Source organism: Oncorhynchus clarkii, chromosome 17, assembly GCF_045791955.1.
Source record: "Oncorhynchus clarkii lewisi isolate Uvic-CL-2024 chromosome 17, UVic_Ocla_1.0, whole genome shotgun sequence".
NCBI lineage: Eukaryota > Metazoa > Chordata > Actinopteri > Salmoniformes > Salmonidae > Oncorhynchus > Oncorhynchus clarkii.
In genome coordinates, this window is record NC_092163.1 from 24838877 (window position 1) to 24862662 (window position 23786).

General features: G+C 42.9%; 1 protein-coding gene across 2 annotated transcripts; it reads right to left on the reverse strand.

Moving 5' to 3' along the window:
* Positions 1-917: 917 nt before the first annotated feature.
* On the reverse strand, positions 918-22828 carry LOC139370600 (mitochondrial translational initiation factor 2). 2 transcript variants are annotated; one of them, XM_071110184.1, is made up of 15 exons: positions 22674-22820; positions 21387-21552; positions 19748-19862; positions 19342-19513; positions 18864-19024; positions 18315-18491; positions 16696-16835; positions 11298-11422; positions 10810-11014; positions 7958-8210; positions 7594-7734; positions 5976-6140; positions 4987-5127; positions 3679-3876; positions 918-1544 (listed from the first exon to the last, which is right to left on the reverse strand). In XM_071110184.1, the coding sequence occupies exons 2-14, from the start codon at positions 21543-21545 to the stop codon at positions 3707-3709; spliced, it is 2124 nt and encodes a 707-aa protein (XP_070966285.1). In that variant the 5' UTR covers positions 21546-21552; positions 22674-22820; the 3' UTR covers positions 918-1544; positions 3679-3706. The 2 variants fall into 2 exon arrangements, with proteins under 2 accessions (XP_070966285.1, XP_070966284.1); XM_071110183.1 differs by lacking the exon at positions 918-1544 and having other exon boundaries at positions 2958-3876; positions 22674-22828.
* Between the last annotated feature and the right edge of the window lie 958 nt (positions 22829-23786).

A 23786-nucleotide genomic window follows, 5' to 3' on the forward strand; every position in this document is an offset into this window, starting at 1 on the left:
TGACAGATGTATAAAACCGAGCACACAGCCATGCAATCTCCATTGACAAACATTGGCAGTAGAAAAGCTCTGTGACTTTCAACGTGGCACCTTCATAGGATGCCACCTTTCCAACAAGTCAGTTTGTCAAATGTCTGCCCTGCTAGAGCTGCCCTGCTCAATTGTAAGGGCTGTTATTGTGAAGTGGAAACATCAAGGAGCTACAACGGCTCAGCCCCGAAGTGGTAGGCCACACAAGCTCACAGAACGGGACCGTCGAGTGCTGAAAAATCATCTGTCCTCAGGTTGCAACACTCACTACCAAGTTCCAAACTGCCTCTGGAAGCAACGTCAGCACAATAATTGTTAATCGTGAGCTTCATGAAATGGGTTTCCATGGCAGAGCAGCCACACGCAAGCCTAACCACGTGCAATGCCAAGCATCGGCTGGAGTGGTGTAAAGCTCACCGCCATTGGCCTCTGGAGCAGTGGAAACATGTTTTCTGGAGTGATGAATCACGCTTTACCATCTGGCAGTCCGACGGACGAATCTGGGTTTGGCGGATGCCAGGAGAATGCTACCTTCCCGAATGCATAGTGCTAACTATAAAGTTTGGTGGAGGAGGAATAATGGTGTGGGGCTGTTTTTCATGGTTCGGGCTAGGCCCCTTAGTTCCAGTGAAGGGAAATCTTAATGCTACAGTAGACAGTCACATCCTAGACGATTCTGTGTTTCCAACTTTCTGGTAACAGTTTGGGGAAGGCCCTTTCCTGTTTCAGCATGACAATGCTCCCGTCCACAAAGCGAGGTCCATACAGAAATTGTTTTTTGAGATTGGTGTGGAAGAACTTGAAGGTCCTGCACAGGTTTCATGTGAGCTTGGTTGCATACCCAATCTTAACGTGTACGAAAATAAGGCATTTGATATCACAAAGTATGCTGTACTTCCATTTCTCCTGGATTGCTATTTCTCATTTAGTTAGCCCCACCTCACCGCAGAAATGCAAATCAGTTTACAGAGAAAATACATAGATGCATTTATGTGTCTAAGAGATAAGTGTGCTCCAAAATGTCCCAGCCATTTAGCAGACACCAAGCATAAACGTTTGCTGTACATCAGAGTAGCAATATTGGCTAGTAGATAGCTAACAAACATTAGAAAATGTAAACTAATTTGTGGTGTACCCTGGTGGACAGTCGTGGCCAAAAGTTGAGAATGACACAAATATTAATTTTCACAAAGTCTGCTGCTTCAGTTTGTTTGATGGCAATTTGCATATACTCCAGAATGTTATGAAGAGTGATCAGATTAATTGCAAAGTGCCTCTTTGCCATGCAAATGAACTGAATCCCCCAAAAACATTTTTACTGCATTTTAGCCCTGCCACAAAAGGACCAGCTGACACCATGTCAGTGATTCTCTCGTTAACACAGGTGTGAGTGTTGACGAGGACAAGGCTGGAGATCACTCTGTCATGCTGATTGAGTTCAAATAACAGACTGGAAGCTTCAAAAGGAGGGTGGTGCTTGGAATCATTGTTCTTCCTCTGTCAACCATGGTTACCTGCAAGGAAACATGTGCTGTCATCATTGCTTTGCACAAAAACAGCTTCACAGGCAATGATATTGCTGCCAGATAGCATTCTAATTATGCAATATCTTAGTAATTTGAAGAAGCTCAGCCTTCAATACAAGGTCACATGATGAATATGAGTGTGAACAACATTTGGTGCCGTGACCCAGATGAGCCTTTTCACTCGGCTAAGACCCAGACATCCCTCCGGCCACAACTAAGGTAATATTAAAAAATCTCTGAGGGACTGTCTGTTTTCCAGCCAGGCCTTAATGGTAAGAGATCTCTTGTCCTCCTCATCCATGACATTTTGAGGTTTAATTTGGCCCAACTATTATCCTTTAAATGAGTCTCTGCCTAATCTTTGGATCATGCTTGTGTGGCGCTTTTTTTTTTTTTTTTTTATTTTACCCCTTTTTCTCCCCAATTTCGTGGTATCCAATTGTTGTAGTAGCTACTATCTTGTCTCATTGCTACAACTCCCGTACGGGCTCGGGAGAGACGAAGGCTGAATGTCATGCGTCCTCCGATACACAACCCAACCAGCCGTACTGCTTCTTAAAACAGCGCGCATCCAACCCGGAAGCCAGCCGCACCAATGTCGGAGGCTACACGGTGCACCTGGCCACCTTGGCTAGCGCGCACTGCGCCCGGCCCGCCACAGGAGTCGTTGGTGCGCGATGAGACAAGGAGATCCCTACCGACCAATCCCTCCCTAACCCGGACAACGCTAGGCCAATTGTGCGTCGCCCCACGGACCTCCCGGTCGCGGCCGGTTACCCAGGGACTCAGCTGGCGCTGCAGTACAGTGCCCTTAACCACTGCGCCGTGACGCTTTTGAATGTGGGTCAAACGGACAATAAAAGTATTATCTGAATTGTTTTGTCCCCACCTACCAGTCATTCTTGCTAGCTAGCAGGAGCGATACAGGTAGACAGTGTCCTTCGCTCCCGCCTGCCCTCACCGTCGTTAACAGAACTGTGGGAAAACAGTGCCCAACAGACAGGGGGGCGAAACACACTGTCTATGGGTCATCCCCTCCTTACGCTAGCACAGCAGGTGGGAGGCTGGGGCAACACTTTATGCTAGCAAACTAACTAGCTAGCGACATCATGTGCATAGCTTGCTAACTAGCTAGCACACAGTGTCGGACACGGAGTCCTCCTTAGGACTAGCTGGCTAAACTAGCACAGTGTCCTGCGCTCCCGCCGGGACCAATTTCTGGAGCTTCATATTTATTTATGGCAATCCCCTCTTCCTACAATTTGAAGTTTGCGCTGCACCCGATCCTATAGCTGTACAGCAAATCAGAAATCTCTTCGCTAGCTCACCCGACCTGTGTTGATTGACAGCTTGCTGGTCTAATCAGTGCCTAGTGTGCGTTTCACGAGCCGATCTGCTGCGTTTATTTATTTTTATTTTTTATTTTTTTAATAAGGGCGAAACAGGGCATTCATCAGGGCACAGACTCTACAAAGTAGAGCGTTCCACAGGGATGCTGGCCCATTTGGACACTACAGTTGTGTATTTTTTTAAAAAGCTAAAAAAAAATTGCCAGAAACTAAAGGCATCAGGGCAATGCAGACAGCTGAGAGATGTGAGTGGAGTTAGGCCCTGCTACATGTAGTGTGTGCATAACTTTTCAACATAACAGCATATTTATTACCTTAAACGATATGCACATTATTATTTTATTTTTTATTGTAATAGGTATTTACACTTCGTCTCTTGGAAAATGATGTGCTGTATATGCAGTGCTTGACTTGAGCAGGAGCTCACTGGAGCAGAGTACCAGCACCTGATTTTCCACTGCTTGAGCTCCTGTTCCTCTTATAGAATATTAACTCAAAATCAGTGAGCCCAAAGCAAAGAAAATCTGTCCAATTGTAGAACACAAATAAAGCCACTGCTGGTACAGATACAAGTACTGTACGCTCATATCACTTGAAAAAAATAAAATCTTACTAGAAACAATTTTATTACATCAAGCAGAGCAGTCAGTACAACACCTCAAATTCAATTAGTCATGACATTCACAATTGTACATGTAAATGCGAAGTCTTGGAATGCTCAACCGTCTCTAGCATAAATAATACTCCCTCAATTCAGATCATGGATTTTTCACCTGATGAGGCCAATATCCATAGCATGTCCTAAAATCCTGGATCCCAGGAAATTGTTTGCCTCGTCTCAGTCTCTTCGTAGCACACTACTTCATCTCCAGGTCTAAACTCGATGTCCTGATCCACAGAGAGGCCACACTCCATCCCAGTCTTCACCATCTGGACATCATCTTTGTGGTGCTTCAATGCTGTCAAGGAGCCTGCAGGTAATACAAGACACCGCACACAGTTTTCACTCTAATCAAGAATAAGAAACCAACTTTCACCAAATGTATTTGTGACTGACTCAAGAATAAGGGTGACCCGTCGTCAGAGTACATACAAAATAAGCCACAGGTTTAACATATGACATTATCTGTATACACTAAGCAACCGGTTTGACTAATTACCAGTATGGAGCATTGATAGTAAATACAGAATTTCACATACTTAAAAATATGTATTTGAAAGTATAGTGTAGATATGCAGACGCTCCTAAAAGGCTTCTATGGAATGAGGTGCTCATTTAGATAACATCCTATTTCATAAAGGAAAAGGTTAGATATATTTGATAATTTAAAACACAATACAACCACACATGTGGATAATGCTTTTAAAATTGGGGATGACACAAAAAAACATATTACCATTGTGGTCCTCTTAAATAAATGGCTTAAACAATGTACAAACATAAGCTACACAGTAGACCTAGCCTACTAGGCATACTTGGGTTACAGATCTAATAATAATTAATATATTTCGGAACTTGTATAGTGCTTTAAAGAATCCCAAAGCGCATAAAAAGTAAGAAAGTATTAGGTCTGAAAAACGCATGAAAAGCCACCACATCTTGGCAGTGGTTAGGCGCATTCCCTGAACAGTCCCTGAACTTCCTCAGCTATCCCTGGACACAGCATGCAATCCTTGGTGTAATACTTCCAAACAGATTAAACAAAAAGTCACATTATTTTAATCCAAACAGCAAGCTAGCTAGCTAACAAGCCCAAATATGGACTTTTCATCACAATCCTGCAAGTCTGAGAGTCTACAGGATATAGTGATCAAACCCTAGAGCAGCCAAATCCCCCCCAAAATACATTTAAAAAATGCACAAAAAAAAAATACTAATAAACATATGTACAATATTTACAGAGCTCTCTGCCTGGGCTACAGTGCCATGGCAACCATGGAACCAGAGGTGTTGGCATCTCCTCTTTTTTAATGTATTTAAAAGTATCAGCTAGATATTGAACCGCAGTAAGGATCCCGGATGAGTGACATTCCCTTTAGCTAGTTGGTATGGTAGTAGGTCTTGGCGCTCTCTTGCTTACCCTCCCAGATGACGTCTCGGCCTCGGACCAGTCGGAACTTCATCTTTCTATCTAGCTGACCCTTCTGGACTCTACAGCCGGCGACAGGCACTTTCTTCTTCCCAACAGTCACGTCAAACATGGCCAGGACAGATGCCTCCCCTAGAAAGAGAAGACGAGGAAAAATACTTTCAATCCATACGAGACGGAAATCGGTCTTCTGCTGTACCTAACCCCTCCGCTACACAAACACACATTAGGTTGAAGAGGCTGGAGCAGAGGGCAGCCACAATGCAGCGCCCAATGAGCAGTTTAGGGGGTTAAGTTAAGATCACTACCACCAGATTTTCTCTCTCTTTTTCACCCGTCAGAACTGGGATTCAAAACAGTAACCCAAACTGTGTGAGATGCAAACAATACATTAGGGTTTCTAGCACAGTCTATTCCCAGTTTAGTGAAAACAGTTATCCAGTGTTTTTAAACTGCATGCAAACCAGCAAACAAAGCAACTAACACTACCGATATACAGGAATACATATCCTTGCATGATTCACTATTTCTTCTAAAATAAGTTGAAATGGGGAAAACTTTGTGTTCCCACGTGTGTGTGTTTGATTTACAACTGCATAGGATCCCCAAAAAGTTACAGAAAATGTTTTCAATTCAAAAGAAGAAAAAAAGTCCTGAACTGAATTACTCAGAATTCAAATTAATCTGGTTGGAGACTTAAGTGATTCTTGTTAACGGTATAATTTACCTCACCTGTGTAAATTGCAGGTGCCTACACAGTAAAAATAGCCATGAGACATGTTTTGAAAGAGAACTGAATATTCTGCTCCATTGCAAAAGTGCCAATTTATTTGACCACTACAGTATGTCATTTTTGACAATTACTATGTCATGTGTACGTTTATTGATTCGATGTATCCCAGGACTCCCAAGAACACTCGGTAACAATCGCCTGTGTTGACTACCCTGATTTATTAAATTAAAATACCACACACACACACCGATCACATTCTCCTTCACAGACGGAGGGAGTTTACTGCTCAGCTCGTCCTTTAGGTCGTCGATGAGTTTGTAGATAACTTTGTGCATCTTTAGCATGATGCCTTTCTTAGTGGCCATTTGCTGAATGGACTTATTGACACCCACATTGAAGCCGTATATGGTGCCTGGTCATGGGAAGAAATAGCAAGTGTTACTATAACAATAAACAAAACATTTGTCAACATAAAATAAAAAAGACCTTAAAACATTAGTTTACCAATAAGACTTATTTTTCATTTTCAAAAGTTTAAATATAGGGGATATAATAAAACACTTATATAACAGGTAAGCAGACAGATCGAGGGGATACAAGAGCACATGCTTGAAGGGACATTAAACAATGGAATGTGAGGGAAATAATATTTAGATGATATTTAACTGGTTATAGCCCTTTAACCTTGTACCCGTAGACAGGTTGAAAAATGGCACATTTGGGCACTGAGAAGCACCTAAATTGGCTATATAGTAAAATATTATAAATGACGTCAGAGCTCAGGCTTCACAGCGCTGTATTGGTTTCGACTGACAGCCATTCTGAACATGAGCACTGCAACGTGACAAGAAGTTGCCCCCATCCCTCCAATGGAGTCAAAATGTGCACTTGACATTTCCATATCATAAAACTCATGTCATATATATTTATGATCACCATGTTTGATGTAGTTAGAAGATTACATGGCGTCATACCCTGGGTTGTTCTGAACAGAATGAGCCTGTTTGTCTATTGTGAAGAAAATTTGCTGTGAAAGTCTAACACTGTAAGATCGTATTTCATACCTTAGCTAGTCATGTTTGCTTTCGGCGATTTGTAAAAATGGTCAGTTTTTGGATTGTGTAAACAACAGTAATTGTGTGACGGCGGGGATGCAGGGTTGTGTTCCAAACAAAACAAGTATGCTTGCTCTAGATCTTCAACAGCACAGCTAGGAGAGCTCAAAAAAATGACCTTATAGTTGAAGACTCTTTTGAGTCATGGAAGTGCATTGAAATTACTTTGGAGAAGTGTGTGGTCACGTCAGAGACACCAGTTAGTCCTCTCACTCTAACCTTTGTCATTTTATTGTCTTATGTTGCACCTACTCCACCATTTCAATTAATATTCTTATTATGTTACTGAATGTATCCAGAGTATTTTCAGATTTCGTTATTGGCTAATGCTGTGAAAAGTACAGTAAATGTAAAATACACATACAATCAACGGTGTCATGTTTGGATTCAGTCTTTCGTCAGGTGAATTATTATGTCCTAGACTTTGGTCTAATAATTTCCCCATAATCACCAAAATGTTCCCTTTTAATTGCCATCATGCTTATACCATTCAAATGTATTCTGTAAGAAACACTTCCATATAGGCCAATTCCCATGAGTGTAAAGGGTTAAAATCATTACAAACAAAGTTTGTTGAAGTGAAAGTAAACCAGATGTGTTTTAAGTTGAGTATTGGATAATAACTCTTAAGACAGTTAGAATGTACTCATGGGGCATTCTAACTACAGCAGTGATGCCGGCATTTCAGTCTTCTATTGAGACCAAACATCTCCCTTTTCAATGACATGGTGTGATGTGTGGAGGATGCACCTGAGAAGGTCTCGGCCAGGTTGAGATCGTTCTCGGAAACATCTCCGATGCCAAAGTGGACCACCTCCATCTGGCACTGGTGATGCGCATCGTAGCTCTCCAAGATGTTCAGGATAGCCTCGACAGAGCCATCCACATCACCTGCAGTGGCAAAAGACAAGTCGGTATGAAATGGCATATGCTTTATTATAATTATTCATAGCATTATTTTTTTAATATTTTGTGATTAATTTAGTTATTTCATGATGCATTTAATATAAATATTGAAATATGATTTTAATTAGGAGCTTTTCTTTTCTGTTCTGTAATTGAATTGTCTAGCCATGTCATTGAGTTATTCAGATTCATTCATTGATCTAGTCACCTTTGACAATGAGTGGTAGGGAGAGCTCTTGGGACTCCAACTTCTCGCTGGGCCGCATGGCCATGAGCTTTTTGTTGGCCTTGTACAGAGCAGACTTCCTTTGCCTCCAGCTGAGGTGGGCCAGGGGCTCTCGCTCCTTCTTATAGCTCTCTTGGTGCTCCCGTTGCTTTACCTCAATGGCTTGCATGTCCTCCTTCAGTTTGTCCTGTTCCTCCTGGTAGCACCGCCAGTCCACCACCTCCCTTGCTCTTTTCTATAGTTGAGTGGATAAAGATCGATAGAATGGGGTAATATGGTGTCACAACAGATATATTAACAGACGAGACAAAACCATAACTCAGAGCTCAAAAGTGACTATGGTCTGAGATATGCTTGTACTCTGAATTGGGGCTTTACCAGTAATAAGTAAGGAAAGACAATACGTTACTCAGGACCATGATCTCTCTTCTGACGAACATATCAAGACTGTTTCAAGGACAGCTTTTTCCATCTACGTAACTGCAAAAAATCTGAAACTTTGTCCAAAAATGACGCAGAAAAATTAATCCATGCTTGTGTCACTTCTAGGTTAGACTACTGCAATGCTCTACTCTCCGGCTACGCGGATAAAGCACTAAATAAACTTGAGTTAGTGTTAAACACGGCTGCTAGAATCTTGACTAGAACCAAAAAATGTGATCATATTACACCAGTGCTAGCCTCTCTACACTGGCCTCCTGTTAAGGCAAGGGCTGATTTCAAGGTTTTACTGCTAACCTACAAACCATTACATGGGCTTGCTCCTACCCATCTCTCTGATTTGGTCCTGCCGTACATACCTACACGTACGCTACGGTCACAAGACTCTGGCCTCCTTACTGTCCCTAGAATTTCTAAGCAAACAGCTGAAGGCAGGGCTTTCTCCTATAGAGCACCATTTTTATGGAATGGTCTGCCTACCCATGTGAGAGACGCAGACTCTGTCTCAACCTTTAAGTCTTTATTGAAGACTCATCTCTTCAGTAGGTCCTATGATTGAGTGTAATCTGGCCCAGGAGTGTGAGGGTGAACGGAAAGGCACTTGCCGTCTCCGCCTGGCCGGTTCCCCTCTCTCCACTGGGATTCTCTGCCTCTAACCCTATTACAGGGGCTGAGTCACTGGCTTACTGGTGCTCTTCCATGCCGTCCCTAGGAGGGGTGCGTCACTTGAATGGGTTGAGTCACTGACGTGATATTCCTGTCCGGGTTGGCGCGCCCCCCTGGGTTGTGCCGTGGCGGAGATCTTTGTGGGCGATACTCGGCTTTGTCTCAGAATGGTAGGTTGAAGATATCCCTCTAGTGTAATGTGGGCTGTGCTTTGGCAAAGTGGGTGGGGTTATATCCTGCCTGTTTTGCCCTGTCCAGGGGTATCGTTGGATGGGGCCCCAGTGTCTCCAGACCCCTCCTGTCTCAGCCTCCAATATTTGTGTCGGGGGGCTAGGGTCAGTCTGTTATATCTGGAGGATTTCTCCTGTCTTATCCAGTGTCCTGTGTGAATTTAAGTATGCTCTCTCTTTCTCTCTCGGGAGGACCTGAGCCCTAGGACCATGCCTCAGGACTACCTGGCCTGATGACTCCTTGCTGTCCCCAGTCCGCCTGGCCGTGCTGCTGCTCCAGTTTCAACTGTTCTTCCTGCGGCTATGGAATCCTGACTTGTTCACCACGTACTACCTGTCCCAGACCTATTATTTGACCATGCTGGTCATTTATGAACATTTGAACATCTTGCCCATGTTCTGTTATAATCTCCACCCGGCACAGCCAGAAGAGAATTGGCCACCCCTCATAGCCTGGTTCCTCTCTGTTTCATCCTAGGTTCCGGCCTTTCTAGGGAGTTTTTCCTAGCCACCGTGCTTCTACACCTGCATTGCTTGCTGTTTGGGGTTTTAGGCTGGGTTTCTGTACAGCACTTTGAGATATCAGCTGATGTAAGAAGGGCTTTATAAATAAATTTGATTTGAATATTTTATCAGTGTATGATGACTAGCCTTATGTTTTATGCTGCTTTGTGCAGAGGGAACATCAACATTACACGGTGATAAACTAAACTTAGTTGAATGCACTGACTAAGGCAAAAAGACTGGAAGTAGTTATTTGGCAGATCTAAAACTAGCGAATTAGATTGAGATTAACTTCTCTCGCTAGCCAGCGGGCTAACCAGCGAAAAAGCTAGGGGTAAACAAACAGTGACGTAAGTATAACGTGACAGGTTTAAGGTCAGTGTTAACAGGTCGGGTAACGCAGAGTGGCAGAATAAGTATCACTCAAATCACTTGTTGTGGCAGCGAATTATGTTAATAATGAAGCTACTGAAAATGTTTATTGAAACTACCAAAAAGTGTCAGTAGTTTAAAGTTAGGCTAATTACATGGGAGTACCCTACGTCCGTACTCTGCTCTGAGGCGTGGTCACACTAAGCCATGCCTCGCCGTGTGTATCTATAGTGCACCTGTGACGGCCAATACAGCGCAGCATGAAGGCAATTAATGAATCAGATAAGGCCTATTCCAACTGTAATACCGGTACTCCTCATTCTCATAAATAAATAAAAACGTCCAGATATTGCTTTGAGGCTGGGTTGTATGACTACCAAATTCGTAGTTGGCTGATCCACACAGGCTTTAGAATTCCTCTACTCTTCTAATAATGCAATATATGTCACCTCAGACTTAATTTCGGCAACCCACAACCAAAATCTTGCCGAAACGCTGGCTACTGGTTAAGGTTCTGGGGGAGAGGTACACCGTAAATAGGTTCACAGGAACCATTGTTCCTCATCTCACTGTCCAAGGAAAGACGTTACATTTATGTTATGTCTGTCCAGGAGAGATTACCTCAGACTCTACTTCCAGGATCTCCTCGCCGGCAGAGGGGAGCTCCTTCCACCCCACTATCTCCACAGCAGTGCTCGGCCCAGCTTCCTTCACTGTGCAGTTATTCTCGTCAAACAAGAAGCGCACCTTGGCCCATGTCTTCCCCGCAACCAAAGTGCAGCCCTTTTTTAACGTGCCTCGCTGGACAATTGCTGTCGTAACTGGCCTGCAAAACAGGAAATCATTTGTAAAAATGTATTTGTAAGCAGCATCTTATTGAACGGACATTCATTTGAAATGTTTACTATTTCCGTTACTCCAATAACTTCACTCAAATTGTAATGGATTATATGCATTTGACAATATAATGCTTTTAGGTTGTGATTTTGTGTGAATGTTGGCAGTTTTGTAACCCGATTAAATCGAGCTAGAAGGCTTGGTGCAACCATTCCAACAACCAAATGCTAAGCTCATTCTCTCATCCGTGGCTGTGCCATGGGGAGACGCACCCCTTGCCCTTATCCGAGCGGCTCTCGATAATGATGCCCTCCACTAGGCCTGTCGGGTCACCCTTCAGCTCCATCACCTCCGCCAGGGTCACCGTGGCCTCTGCCAGCTCCAGCAGATTGTTCCCCTATGGAATCATATTGTTGTTTTTTAATGTCATGGCTTTGGCATTATGCACCGACTTGCACAAATAGGTGAATTAGGCAGGGCCAGACAGTTTTAATCCATACATTTTTATCCACATTTACCAACTTTAGACAACTATTGAGGGACAAAAACAGACAGTGACAAATGCATAATAAGCACATTACAGGAATGACTTAAGTGGGCAGTAGTGTTTGTATTAAGGCTGGACCATGTTTGGCGGACTAACCCCCAAGATGAGACAAGGGGCAGAATCCAATTAACAAACATATGCATATATACATACACACACACACACACACACACACATTAGGCTTGCTAAATGTCTGACATTTTGTTTCCCACCTGGTCTGCTGTAATAAATGAGAACAATGGAAATGAGTCCATTTTATATATTCAATGATATACACTGCTCAAAAAAATAAAGGGAACACTAAAATAACACATCCTAGATCTGAATGAATGAAATATTCTTATTAAATACTTTTTTCTTTACATAGTTGAATGTGCTGACAACAAAATCACACAAGAATTATCAATGGAAATCAAATTTATCAACCCATGGAGGTCTGGATTTGGAGTCACACTCAAAATTAAAGTGGAAAACCACACTACAGGCTGATCCAACTTTGATGTAAGGGAATACCCCCCTGAATTGGACAAAAATGAATGGCAAGATATTGGCATTGGACAAACCATATACACAATGTCCAATACCACCCAAAGCGGCGTTGATTCGTGCAAAGTATATGGCAAATGCCATATGGCAATTGCCAATTGTAACACCTCAAAAATCCAACAGGGGGCGAGTGCGCTCCACCGGGGTTTTTCATATTGGAAATGCAACCCAAGTCAACATCCAAAAGCAAAATTTTGAAAAAAGGATTTTTTTTTCAAAAACTTTTCACCCCTTAAAAAAGTGCTTTCTGGGCCGTTTTTCGTCAATTACACATGTGTAAGAACTGTATGAATATACTTTTGTCCAATTTTGTTATCAAATTATTTTTTTTTAAATTACATGCGCATAAGGCATATGTTTTGTCCATTTGCAATATGATTTCATAGGAAGTCAAAAGTCAAAAGTCAAAAATGTCAATTTTATAAAAAACTTCACACACCCTTAAAGTGCTTTCTGGACCGTTTTTCGAAATTGTTTCGATTTTAAGACAATTAATCATGTGTAAGAAGTGTATGAATATAATTTTGTAAAATGTTATTATCATAATTTTTTTTTTTTACTTGTGCATAAGGAATATGATTTGTCCATTTGCAATATGATTTCATAGGAAGTCAAGTCAATTTTTTTGGGGCCAAAATTGACTGAACTGATGAACTCGGGACGGCCGGGCAGTGATAGTTGTTCATTTCCATCACTCGTTGTGTTGATTTCATCATGTCCATTTGGTGATGTTTTTTCACTATAGAATCATATTGCAAATGCGCGTGCAACTGGTAACCGAAAAAAAAAAAATGATGATTTCATTATGTCCATTTGTTTATGTTTCCTTACTTTTTCAAAGTCACTGTGCATTTGCAATATGTTTTAATGGGCAGGTACCATCACGAATTTGTCATGCTATAAAAATCCTGCAGGAATGTGAAATTGACTGGCCCGATGAACTCGGGATGGCTTTGCAGTGATTCTGGGTCATCTCGATCGCTCGTTTGGGTTGATTTCAGAATGTCGCTTTTGGTGATGTTTTTTCACTATAGAATCATATTGCAAATGCACGTGCAACTGGTCACCCAAAAAAAAAATGATTTTATTATGTCCATTTGTTTATGTTTCCTTACTTTTTCAAAGTCACTGTGCATTTGCAATATGTTTCAATGGGCAGGTACCATCACGAATTGGTCATGCTATAAAAATCCTGCAGGAATGTGAAATTGACTGGCCCGATGAACTCGGGATGGCTTTGCAGTGATTCTGGGTCATCTCGATCGCTCGTTTGGGTTGATTTCAGAATGTCGCTTTTGGTGATGTTTTTTCACTATAGAATCATATTGCAAATGCACGTGCAACTGGTCACCCAAAAAAAAAAAAAAAATGATTTTATTATGTCCATTTGTTTATGTTTCCTTACTTTTTCAAAGTCACTGTGCATTTGCAATATGTTTCAATGGGCAGGTACCATCACGAATTGGTCATGCTATAAAAATCCTGCAGGAATGTGAAATTGACTGGCCCGATGAACTCGGGATGGCTTTGCAGTGATTCTGGGTCATCTCAAGCGCTCGTTTGGGTTGATTTCAGAATGTCGCTTTTGGTGATGGTACCTCACTGTTTAAACATATTGCAAATGTACAAGAGTCAAGTGGACAAGAGTCCATCAGTCAATTAGATATCATTCTGACACCAAACTGATACAAACTGACACCAAACCCACTTTTTCCAACTCGTTTAGTAGCCAACTATTACATACTTCAGAGCTGGCCCAAAATTCACATCGCCTTCGGTGCAAACCATAAAAAAACCACAAAACACGTAGTTACGTTCTAGCTGCGGGTCCATTTCTTATGTTATGTGTTGGCCTAGCTGAGGCGACCCCGAATCCCAAGTTTCGGCTCGATAGGTCATTTGGTGTCCGAGAAAAACCCTAATTGGTGCTGAAAATCCACTATTTTCCATGACTTGCTACGGGGTCCTTGAACGAGCTATCGGACAGAAACGTTGGGGTCCGTCTCTATGGGCCGAGCCGGTTTCAATGCACCTAGCCTTGCGTCTCTGAGACTTTTCTAAACGTCGTCATTTTCATAATGGTCAAAATGAATTGAAGGTATTGCAAATGTACGAGGCTGTTTCTCGGTCCGAGAACCGTCTAGAGCCACGTAACTCACCACGCACCATCGACCGGAGGTCTAGAACAGGTTTCTAAAGTTTCGGAACTCTAGGTCTGACGGTTCTTTTTTAGCTCGAACAAAGCTAACTATTGCAGCCACTGTCTGTCTCTACGCACCCCAATACGTCCCTCCATCCAAGTTGTGTTTTAGTGTGATTTTTTTTTCCTTTGATTTTTTTGGGGAAAAATGACTGATTTACAGTTCATGGGGGTTGCCTAATCACATGAAGTTTTGGACAGATCTGACTTTTTTAACCCTTCGAAACAGCCCCTGAGACACCAATTATGGCACTTCCGGTTGGCACAGGAATAAGTCATATCCTCATTAGGGTATGCTTTTACAGAATCCTGAGTTAAGTCTTTACGTTAAGAACTGAGTTATTTACGGAGGGTTTAGTATGTGTGTGTTATTTCAGAAAATCATAGAAAATCACAGAAATCTCGCAGAGCTCCGCAGCACACTTTAAAAAGATTTGTATGAACACCCTGCAACTGGATCTGTAACCGTTGAAAAAAAAAACGCCTATTTGTGAACATCGCCAAGTTGTCATTGTTCCGTTTCTCTTAAATGACGATAGATAAATGTCTGGTTCTTTTTTTATTGACACCGGAGGCTCCTTGACTTTGACCTGAAGTGGAAAAATAATTTCTCTATTTCCATTTTGGACCTTTAATCCCAGAAAAATGGCCATAACTCAAAAACCGTCGAGGCCTAGACGCCATCTTGTTCGGGGCCAACTGCCCATTATGCCAAACCTACGCTCACCAAGTTTCGGCTTCGAAATATTTTCCGTTTTCGAGATAAGGCCCCGTCGTGATTCGTGATGTTTTGCCAAATTGCCATATGATTCCGTATGCCCTCTTGTGGGAATTTCCGGGATAGCGGAAAAACGGTCAAAAACTTGTTTATTTTATAAAACGGAAACCGAATGTCCGACAAAGTTCATTTGATGACTTCCCGGTAGGTCTGGCCCTACCGCACGGCCCGACGCCGACCGCAAATTTTACAAACGATTTCGGACGTCTAGTAAGGGACCGTACATTTGCAATATGAACTTTTTAAAACAAGTCAAAATGAGGCTCAGTAGTGTGTGTGGCCTCCACGTGCCTGTATGACCTCCCTACAACGCCTGGGCATGCTCCTGATGAGGTGGCAGATGGTCTCCTGAGGGATCTCCTCCCAGACTTGGACTAAAGCATCCGCCAACTCTTGGACAGTCTGTGGTGGATGGAGCGAGACATGTTCCAGATGTGCTCAATTGGATTCAGGTCTGGGGAATGGGCGGGCCAGTCCATAGCATCAATGCCTTCCTCTTGCAGGAACTGCTGACACACTCCAGCCACATGAGGTCTAGCATTGTCTTGCATTAGGAGGAACCCAGGGCCAACCGCACCAGCATATGGTCTCACAAGGGGTCTGAGGATCTCATCTCGGTACCTAATGGCAGTCAGGCTACCTCTGGCAGTCAGGCTACCTCTACCTCACATCAAAGAAATGCCACCCCACACCATGACTGACCCACCGCCAAACCGGTCATGATGGAGGATGTTGCAGGCAGCAGAACGTTCTCCACGGCGTCTCCAGACTCTGTCACGTCTGTCACGTGCTCAGTGTGAACCTGCTTTCATCTGTGAAGAGCACAGTGGCAAATTTGCCAATCTTGGTGTTCTCTGGCAAATGCCTAACGTCCTGCACGGTGTTGGGCTGTAAGCACAACCCCCACCTGTGGACGTCGGGCCCTCATACCACCCTCATGGAGTCTGTTTCTGACCGTTTGAGCAGACACATGCACATTTGTGGCCTGCTGGAGGTCATTTTGCAGGGCTCCTCCTGCTCCTCCTTTGTGCTCCTCTACAAAGGCGGAGGTAGCGGTCCTGCTGCTGGGTTGTTGCCCTCCTACGGCCACTTCCACGTCTCCTGATGTACTGGCCTGTCTCCTGGTAGCGCCTCCATGCTCTGGACACAACGCTGACAGACACAGCAAACCTTCTTGCCACAGCTCGCATTGATGTGCCATCCTGGATGAGCTGCACTACCTGAGCCACTTGTGTGGGTTGTAGACTCCGTCTCATGCTACCACTAGAGTGAAAACACCACCAGCATTCAAAAGTGACCAAAACATCAGCTAGGAAGCATAGGAACTGAGAAGTGGTCTGTGGTCACCACCTACAGAACCACTCCTTTATTGGGGGTGTCTTGCTAATTGCCTATAATTTCCACATGTTGTCTATTCCATTTGCACAACAGCATGTGAAATGTATTGTCAATCAGTGTTGCTTCCTAAGTGGACAGTTTGATTTCACAGAAGTGTGATTGACTTGGAGTTAGTTACATTATGTTGTTTAAGTGTTCCCTTTATTTTTTTGAGCAGTGTATTAAAAAAGTAAACCTCCTTCCTATGGATGAGGAACTCACCTTCAGGGCAGAAACGTGGATAGCCTGAACCTCTCCTCCATACTCCTCGCATACCACATCATGGGATAGTAGTTCCTGCTTCACACGCGCTGGGTCAGCTTGATGCTTGTCACACTTGTTCACTGCCACAATGATTGGCACTGCAGACACACCAAACCCCCCCCCCCACCAATTTTACTATTCAGGTACATAAAAGGCATACAATAATGAACTGTCATTAAATGAGCTCATTGGGAGCCTTGTTCAGACCAACAATGTTATATATTGAAACGTCTCGTTAGCCATGAAAAGGCAGTGATGATTTATACTGAACAAAAATATAAAAAACACAAGTTACAGTTCATATAAGGAAATCAGTCGAATTAAATTCACTAAGTCCTAATCTATGGATTTCACATGACTGAGAATACAGACATGTATCTGTTGGTCCCAGATACCCCCCAAAAAAAGAAAAAAAGAAAAAATAGGGGTGTGGATCAGAAAACAAGCCAGTATCTGGTGTGACCACCATTTGCCTCATGCATCACGACACCTTCACATAGAGTTGATCAGGCTGTTGATTGTGGCCAGTGGAATTTTGTCCCACTCCTCTTCAATGGCAGTGCGAAGTCGCTGGATATTGGCAGGAAGTGGAACGCGCCGTCGTACACGTCGATCAAGAGCATCCCAAACATGCTCAATGGGTGATGTCTGGTGAGTATGCAGGCCATGGAAGAACTGGGACATTTTCAGCTTCCAGGAATTGTGTACAGATCCTTGCGACATGGGACTGTGCATTATCATACTGAAACATGAGGTAATGGTGGCGGATGAATGGGACGACAGTGGGCCTCAGGACATCGCCACGGTATCTCTGTGCATTCAAATTGCCATCGATAAAATGCAATTGTGTTCATTGTCCGTAGCTTATGCATGCCCATACCATAACCCCACCATGGGGCACTCTATTCACAACGTTGACGTCGCCCATACGAAGCCATACACGTGGTCTGTGGTTGTGAGGCCGGTCGGACGTACTGTCAAATTCTCCAAAACAACATTGGGGGTGGCTTATGGTAGGGAATGCACATTCAATTATCTGGTAACAGCTCTGGTGGACATTCCTGCAGTCAGCATACCAATTGCTCGCACCCTCAATTTGAGACATTTGTAACATTGTGTTGTGTGACAAAATGGCATATTTCAGAGTGGTCTTTTATTGTCCCCAGCACAAGGTGCACCTGTGTAATCAGCTTCTTGATATGCCACACATTTCAGGTGGGTGGAAGATCTTGGCAAAGGAGCTCACTAACAGGGATGTAAACACATTTGTGTACAAAAGTTGAGAAAAAAGTTTTTGTGTGTATGGAACATTTTTGGGATATTTTATTTCAGCTCATGACACATGGGTCAAACTTTACATGTTGCGATTATATTTCTGTTCAGTGTATATAGATTTAAAGTGAACAGCAGGAATATGTGTTGTACATGATGCTATCGCCAGCTGCAGTTTGGATTGAATGCCATCAATCCCTACAAGTTAGGGTTATTTAATCTATAAAAATATTAATGTCCCTCAAAGATGTCACCCAAAATGTGTTATAGTTGCATAGAAATACCAATATGAAATATGACAGTACCTTGGGCTTTTTTGGCATGTAGGATGGATTCAATCGTCTGCTTCATGACTCCGTCATCTGCAGCAACAACCAGGATGACAATGTCGGTGGCCAAAGCTCCACGGGCCCTCATGGCGGAGAAGGCTGCGTGCCCTGGGGTGTCCAAGAAGGTGATCTTTTCCCCCGAAGGAAGTTGAACTGCAGAGAGAAATCAGGATGGAACCTTCTGAACTCTGTGAAGATAAATCTAACCTCACCGAGAAATTTGGTATATTCAAAATATGTATTGCTATGAGGCATCATAGCACCAGGTTGACAAATAACTTATACAGTTTAGCCTTGCAATGATCTGCATCGACAGGTGGTCTCAAGCCTCAAGCAAAGAGTGGATATGGGGACAGGTCTGAGGGGAGCTTCCGGTGTTAGTCAACATTTTCATACAATATTAATATGATTCCCTTGATTAATTCAGCTAGATTCTGTAAGATTCACTACTACTAGCAGCTAGTTTTATGATCACTAAACATTCCACTAAAAAAAACGTATTGTGGAGTCTAGGTGTTTCCCTACCCAGGAAGGCCCCAATGTGCTGGGTGATGCCCCCTGCTTCCCCCGCAGCCACCTGGCTCTTCCTAAGGCTGTCCAGCAGAGTGGTCTTTCCGTGATCTACGTGGCCCATTATGGTGACGACAGGAGGACGAGACACCAGGACGGCCGGATCTGGTGGAGCTCTAGAATAAACATTGATTTACATTCAGATGCAACTTCTGTTTCTACTTTGTATGTTCATTCATGTGAAAATAAAAAAAACTCTAAATATAATAAAATGTTTTAAAAAAAGTTCATATTCATAACTTGGGTTTTATCCAGGTATGAGCTTGAATGGGAATGTCAGTACCTGGATGGTAATGAGCCCTTTTTACCCTAATGCCTAGACGGCCAACAACCAATTCTCAAGAGGTTTTGTTTTGAAATGTCCAGCATCTGTCAACCAAAATACTCTATTAACCACCCTTCTAACAATCAGCCGACAAGACAGGTCTTCTACCTTCTCTGAGTGTCTTTGTTCTCACGCTCTTTGGACTCCACCAGCTTGGCCCACTTGAACTTCATCCCAGATCTCTTCACAACCTCCTTGATCCACTGCTCCTCCAGAACAGAGTGGGGCTCTAGGGAATCCAGGTCCACTGAGGTGTTGAGCAGAGCCTCAAAGACATGATCTATGGAATAAATGGTACGCTGTTCAAATCAGTACTACACATCAGACCTGCGTTGTATTCATTAGTGTACACCGTAGCGAAACGTTTTAGAATGGAAAACAAAAACAAGCGTTTCTTATTGGACAAGTTTAATCATCTTGGAACACACTCAATACTTCATACCATAATTCAGTAAAATAAATAATGACTTTAAAGACTATTGAATGATTATACATTAAATTTAATCAGCCTTACCAAAGTCTTTGTTCATAGCTTGAGCCAGTGCAGACACCGTCATCTTCTGCTTTATTTCTACTTCCTGTTTGTCCTGCTTCGGTTTGACTTTCTGAACTTTACTATGGCCTTTACCCTAGAAAAAAAAGACATGAAAAAAAATGTTAATGGATCTAAAAGCATAAGGAAAGACCACAACCACATGATCTCTATTTTCAAGGCCTATTACATTTCTTATCATTTGCATTTACAGTGCATTAGGAAAGTATTCAGACCCCTTGACTTTTTCCACATTTTGTTACGTGACAGCCTTATTCTAAAATGGATTGTTTTTTTCCATCATCAATCCACACACTTAAATATGACATTAACATAAGTATTCAGACCCTTAACTCAGTACTTTGTTGAAGACCCGTCAGCAGCAATTACAGCATCGAGTCTTCTTGGGAATGACGCTACAAGCTTGGCACAACTTTACTTGGGGAATTTCTCCCATTCTTCTCTGCAGATCCTCTCAAACCCGGTCAGGTTGGATAGGGAGCGTCGCTGCTCAGCTACTTTCAGGTCTCTCCAGAGATGTTAGATTAGGTAGAAGTCCGGGTTCTGGCTGTGTGCTTAGGGTTGTTGTCCTGTTGGCAGGTGAAGCTTTGCCCCAGTCTGAGGTCCTGAGCAGATTTCATCAAGGACCTCTCTGTACTTTGCTCTGTTCATCTTTCCATTGATCCTGACTAGTCACCCAGTCCTTGCCGCACGATGCTGCCACCACCATGCTTCACTGTAGGGATGGTGCCAGGTTTCCTCCAGAAGTGACGCTTGGTATTCAGGCCAAAGTTCAATCTTGCTTTCAACAGACCAGAGAATATTATTTCTCATGGTCAGAGTCCTTTAGGTGTCTTTTGGCAAACCAAGCGGGCTGTCATATGCCATTTACTGAGGAGTGGCTTCCATCTGGCCACTCTACTAAAGGCCTTGTTGGTGGACTGCAGCAAAGATGGGAGAACCTTCCATAAGGACAACCATCTCCACAGCACAGAGGAACTGGAGCTCTGTCAGTGACCATTGGGTTCTTGGTCACCTCCCTGACCAAGACCCTTCTCCCCTGATTGCTGTTTGGCCAGGCGACCAGCTATAGGAAGAGTCTTGGTGGTTCCAAACTTCTTGCATTTAAGAATGATGGACGCCACTGTGTTCTTGGGGACCTTCAATGCCCCAGATCTGTGCCTCGACACAATCCTGTCTCGGAGCTCTACGGCAATTCCTTCAACCTCATGGCTTGGTTTTGCTCTGACATGCACTGTCAACTGTGGGATCTTATATAGACAGGTGTGTACCTTTCCAAATCATGTCCAATCAATCGTATTTACCACAGGTGGACTCCAATCAAGATGTATAAACATCTCAAAGATGATCTATGGAAACAGGATGCACCTGAGCTCAATTTTGAGTGTCATAGCAAAGGGTCTGAATACTTATGTAAATAAGGTATCTGTTTTTATAAACATTCCTCAAAACCTATTTTTCGCTTTAATTGTGGATTGTGTGTAGATTGATGAGGAAACAATTTACATTATAGAATAAGGCAGTAACATAACAAAATGTGGAAGAAGTCAAGGGGTCTGAATATGTTTTCTTCAACTCAAAACTTGCCCCTATGTCTCACCTGCTTAGTAGCAAGGAATCTGGCATGGTGGCAGGTCAGTGGAGGTGCAGGGGTCCAAGCTGGAGCAAAGATAGGGAAAGGGAGGTAGTTTGCAACCAGTGTAGGGTCGGTATGGGTTATCAGTCTCACCCTCCTTATCAGGGAGGTCGCCCGATTCATTTCAGTGCTAAAAAAAACAGAATTGTTATTTTCATTTCACATTGGCATCTGCAGTCGTGCTGTACAGTAGGTTAACTACCATTTGCCATGTGGTTTGCTAGCAACATTATGAAAAGGGGCCTGTGGGTCCCCACATCGAAAAACCTGAAGCCACCGTGCTTCTATTTCCCTATGTGGGAGCATCACACACCGTAGGTTTTCATCATGTTTTGTTATTTCTGTATAACATAAAAATCAACACAAAGTTGGCTCTTTTACAATGTGGGTCATTTGGAAATAGTGTTTGTTTTCCCCCAATTTGTGGGCGTGGTCAAAGGGAATTCCTTATTACATGAATATCAACTTTGCATACTGGCTAACACTGCCATTCCAAAATGGCAGCAGTGGCTACTATTAACTAACATGAGGACAAAAGGGGCAGTTTTCCAGGAAAATGTGCAGTATTTCAAACTTCTCGGTGGAGCAGTGCAGATAAAGATCAAATTTGAAGTACAGTGACATATTCCAGCCCTGCATTGAGGTATGTTTTCTGACACATATCTCACGCTGGCTCCACTGTGTCTTAATGTAACCATGATTGCGTTCTGACTCCAGTGCAGCTCAGTGTAAACAAGTGTAACGGTAGGGTCAGTATCTTCTGGGAAGCTAATTTGCCCATTTAGTTTAAGGAACAAATTACATTTGAAAAAAATATAGAGCTAGGATTATAAAATCGAGTTCCAGGTGTTCTTTATTACAGTCAGGCTGCAAAGATTTGTAGAACGCCTGAAGACACTAGAAAAAAAGAACCTGAAACGCAACAGACGTGGTTGACCTTAGCACAGCTTGTGTTGTTGCACCCACTTCAAAGATGGAGGAAATGGGAAACTTGAACCGGGTTATCGGGCAAATCAAACCTTGACGCACTTCAGCCACGCCCGTACAAAATTGTTCTGTTACACTGCAGTTAACAGAGACTGCAAATATGGTTGTCAAACTCTGTGGCGACAGTGTCCAAAACACCACAGTTCACTGCACTGGACTTCATAGTAAGTTAGCTGGAGTCATTTGGGGGAGTTAGCTAGCTAGATGCCATGATTTTATGTGGCTAGCTACCCACTAGCAATAACACAAATCCGAGGAACTCACCTTGTGATTTAGGCTACCCCGTTTCACCACATTGTTAATGTGGTTTTCAATCCCATTTGCATTACACGTTCAGCGATATCAAACATCCATTTCAACCCTTCACAGGACGCCGCCATGACAGGTATCCCAGCAAGCATTTCGACAGTGTATTGGCCATAGAGATAGATAAAGGACTCATTGTTATAGCTGTACTATTATAGTGTCATTGACAACATTGGCAGCACATATAGGCAGAGGACTCATCGTTATTTCTGTGCTATTAGAGCGCCTTTGACAAAAATGGGCAGCGCCATTGAGCCTACAACCCATAGGAATTCCCACCCAGTTGACAACTTTTTTACTGCTTTAAAATGGCGGAAGCAAGGTGGACGCCCATGCTAAAACGACCTTTTGGACACTCGAGCCTTCTATCATTCTCTATGGTATCGACTGGCGGAAAGGGAGAAGCGAGAGGACTGACTCCGTCCCAAATCTTTCTGCGCGAGAAGCATACCAAGTGAGGATTTTTTGTATAGTGTGTCGAATTTGGTCAATATAAAATGTAATTGCTAAGTGAGGCGTATTTGATCGAATATAAGTTTCGTAATGTTCAGGTTGTTACGAATGTACTGATATAAGTTGAGCCAATTGTTCACATGCTTATATGCCCTCATTGGCTAGAAGTTTCCCTTCCGCCTTCTGCCTTTGCGGACATGTATGCCCATTGTTTGAGCAGACGGTCCAATATCTTGTCAATATATAGATCATCTTTGGTATCAATCTTCCCGGTAGTGTCGGGTCAATGGTTGTGATCCAATTGCAAGTGTCTGCAGTTCGTCTTTTTTTCAGTTGTGCTGCCAATCTCTGAAATAACTTTGACAAAAATACAATTACAACTACAGTCTGCAACATGTCAGAAAAGTACATTTTTATGAGTTGGATTGGAGTGTGTACATTTTTCTACCAGTACATAGACATATTTTCAGAATAAAAATGATTAAGTAATTACCATGTTTTCGGTCAAGTGACTCATAAGTAAAAATATTCAGCACAAAGACCTGCTGTAATTGACATTGAAAGCAGCAATCTGGTGATGTTAGCCGACATCCACTACTTCGTCATCAGAGTAATCTG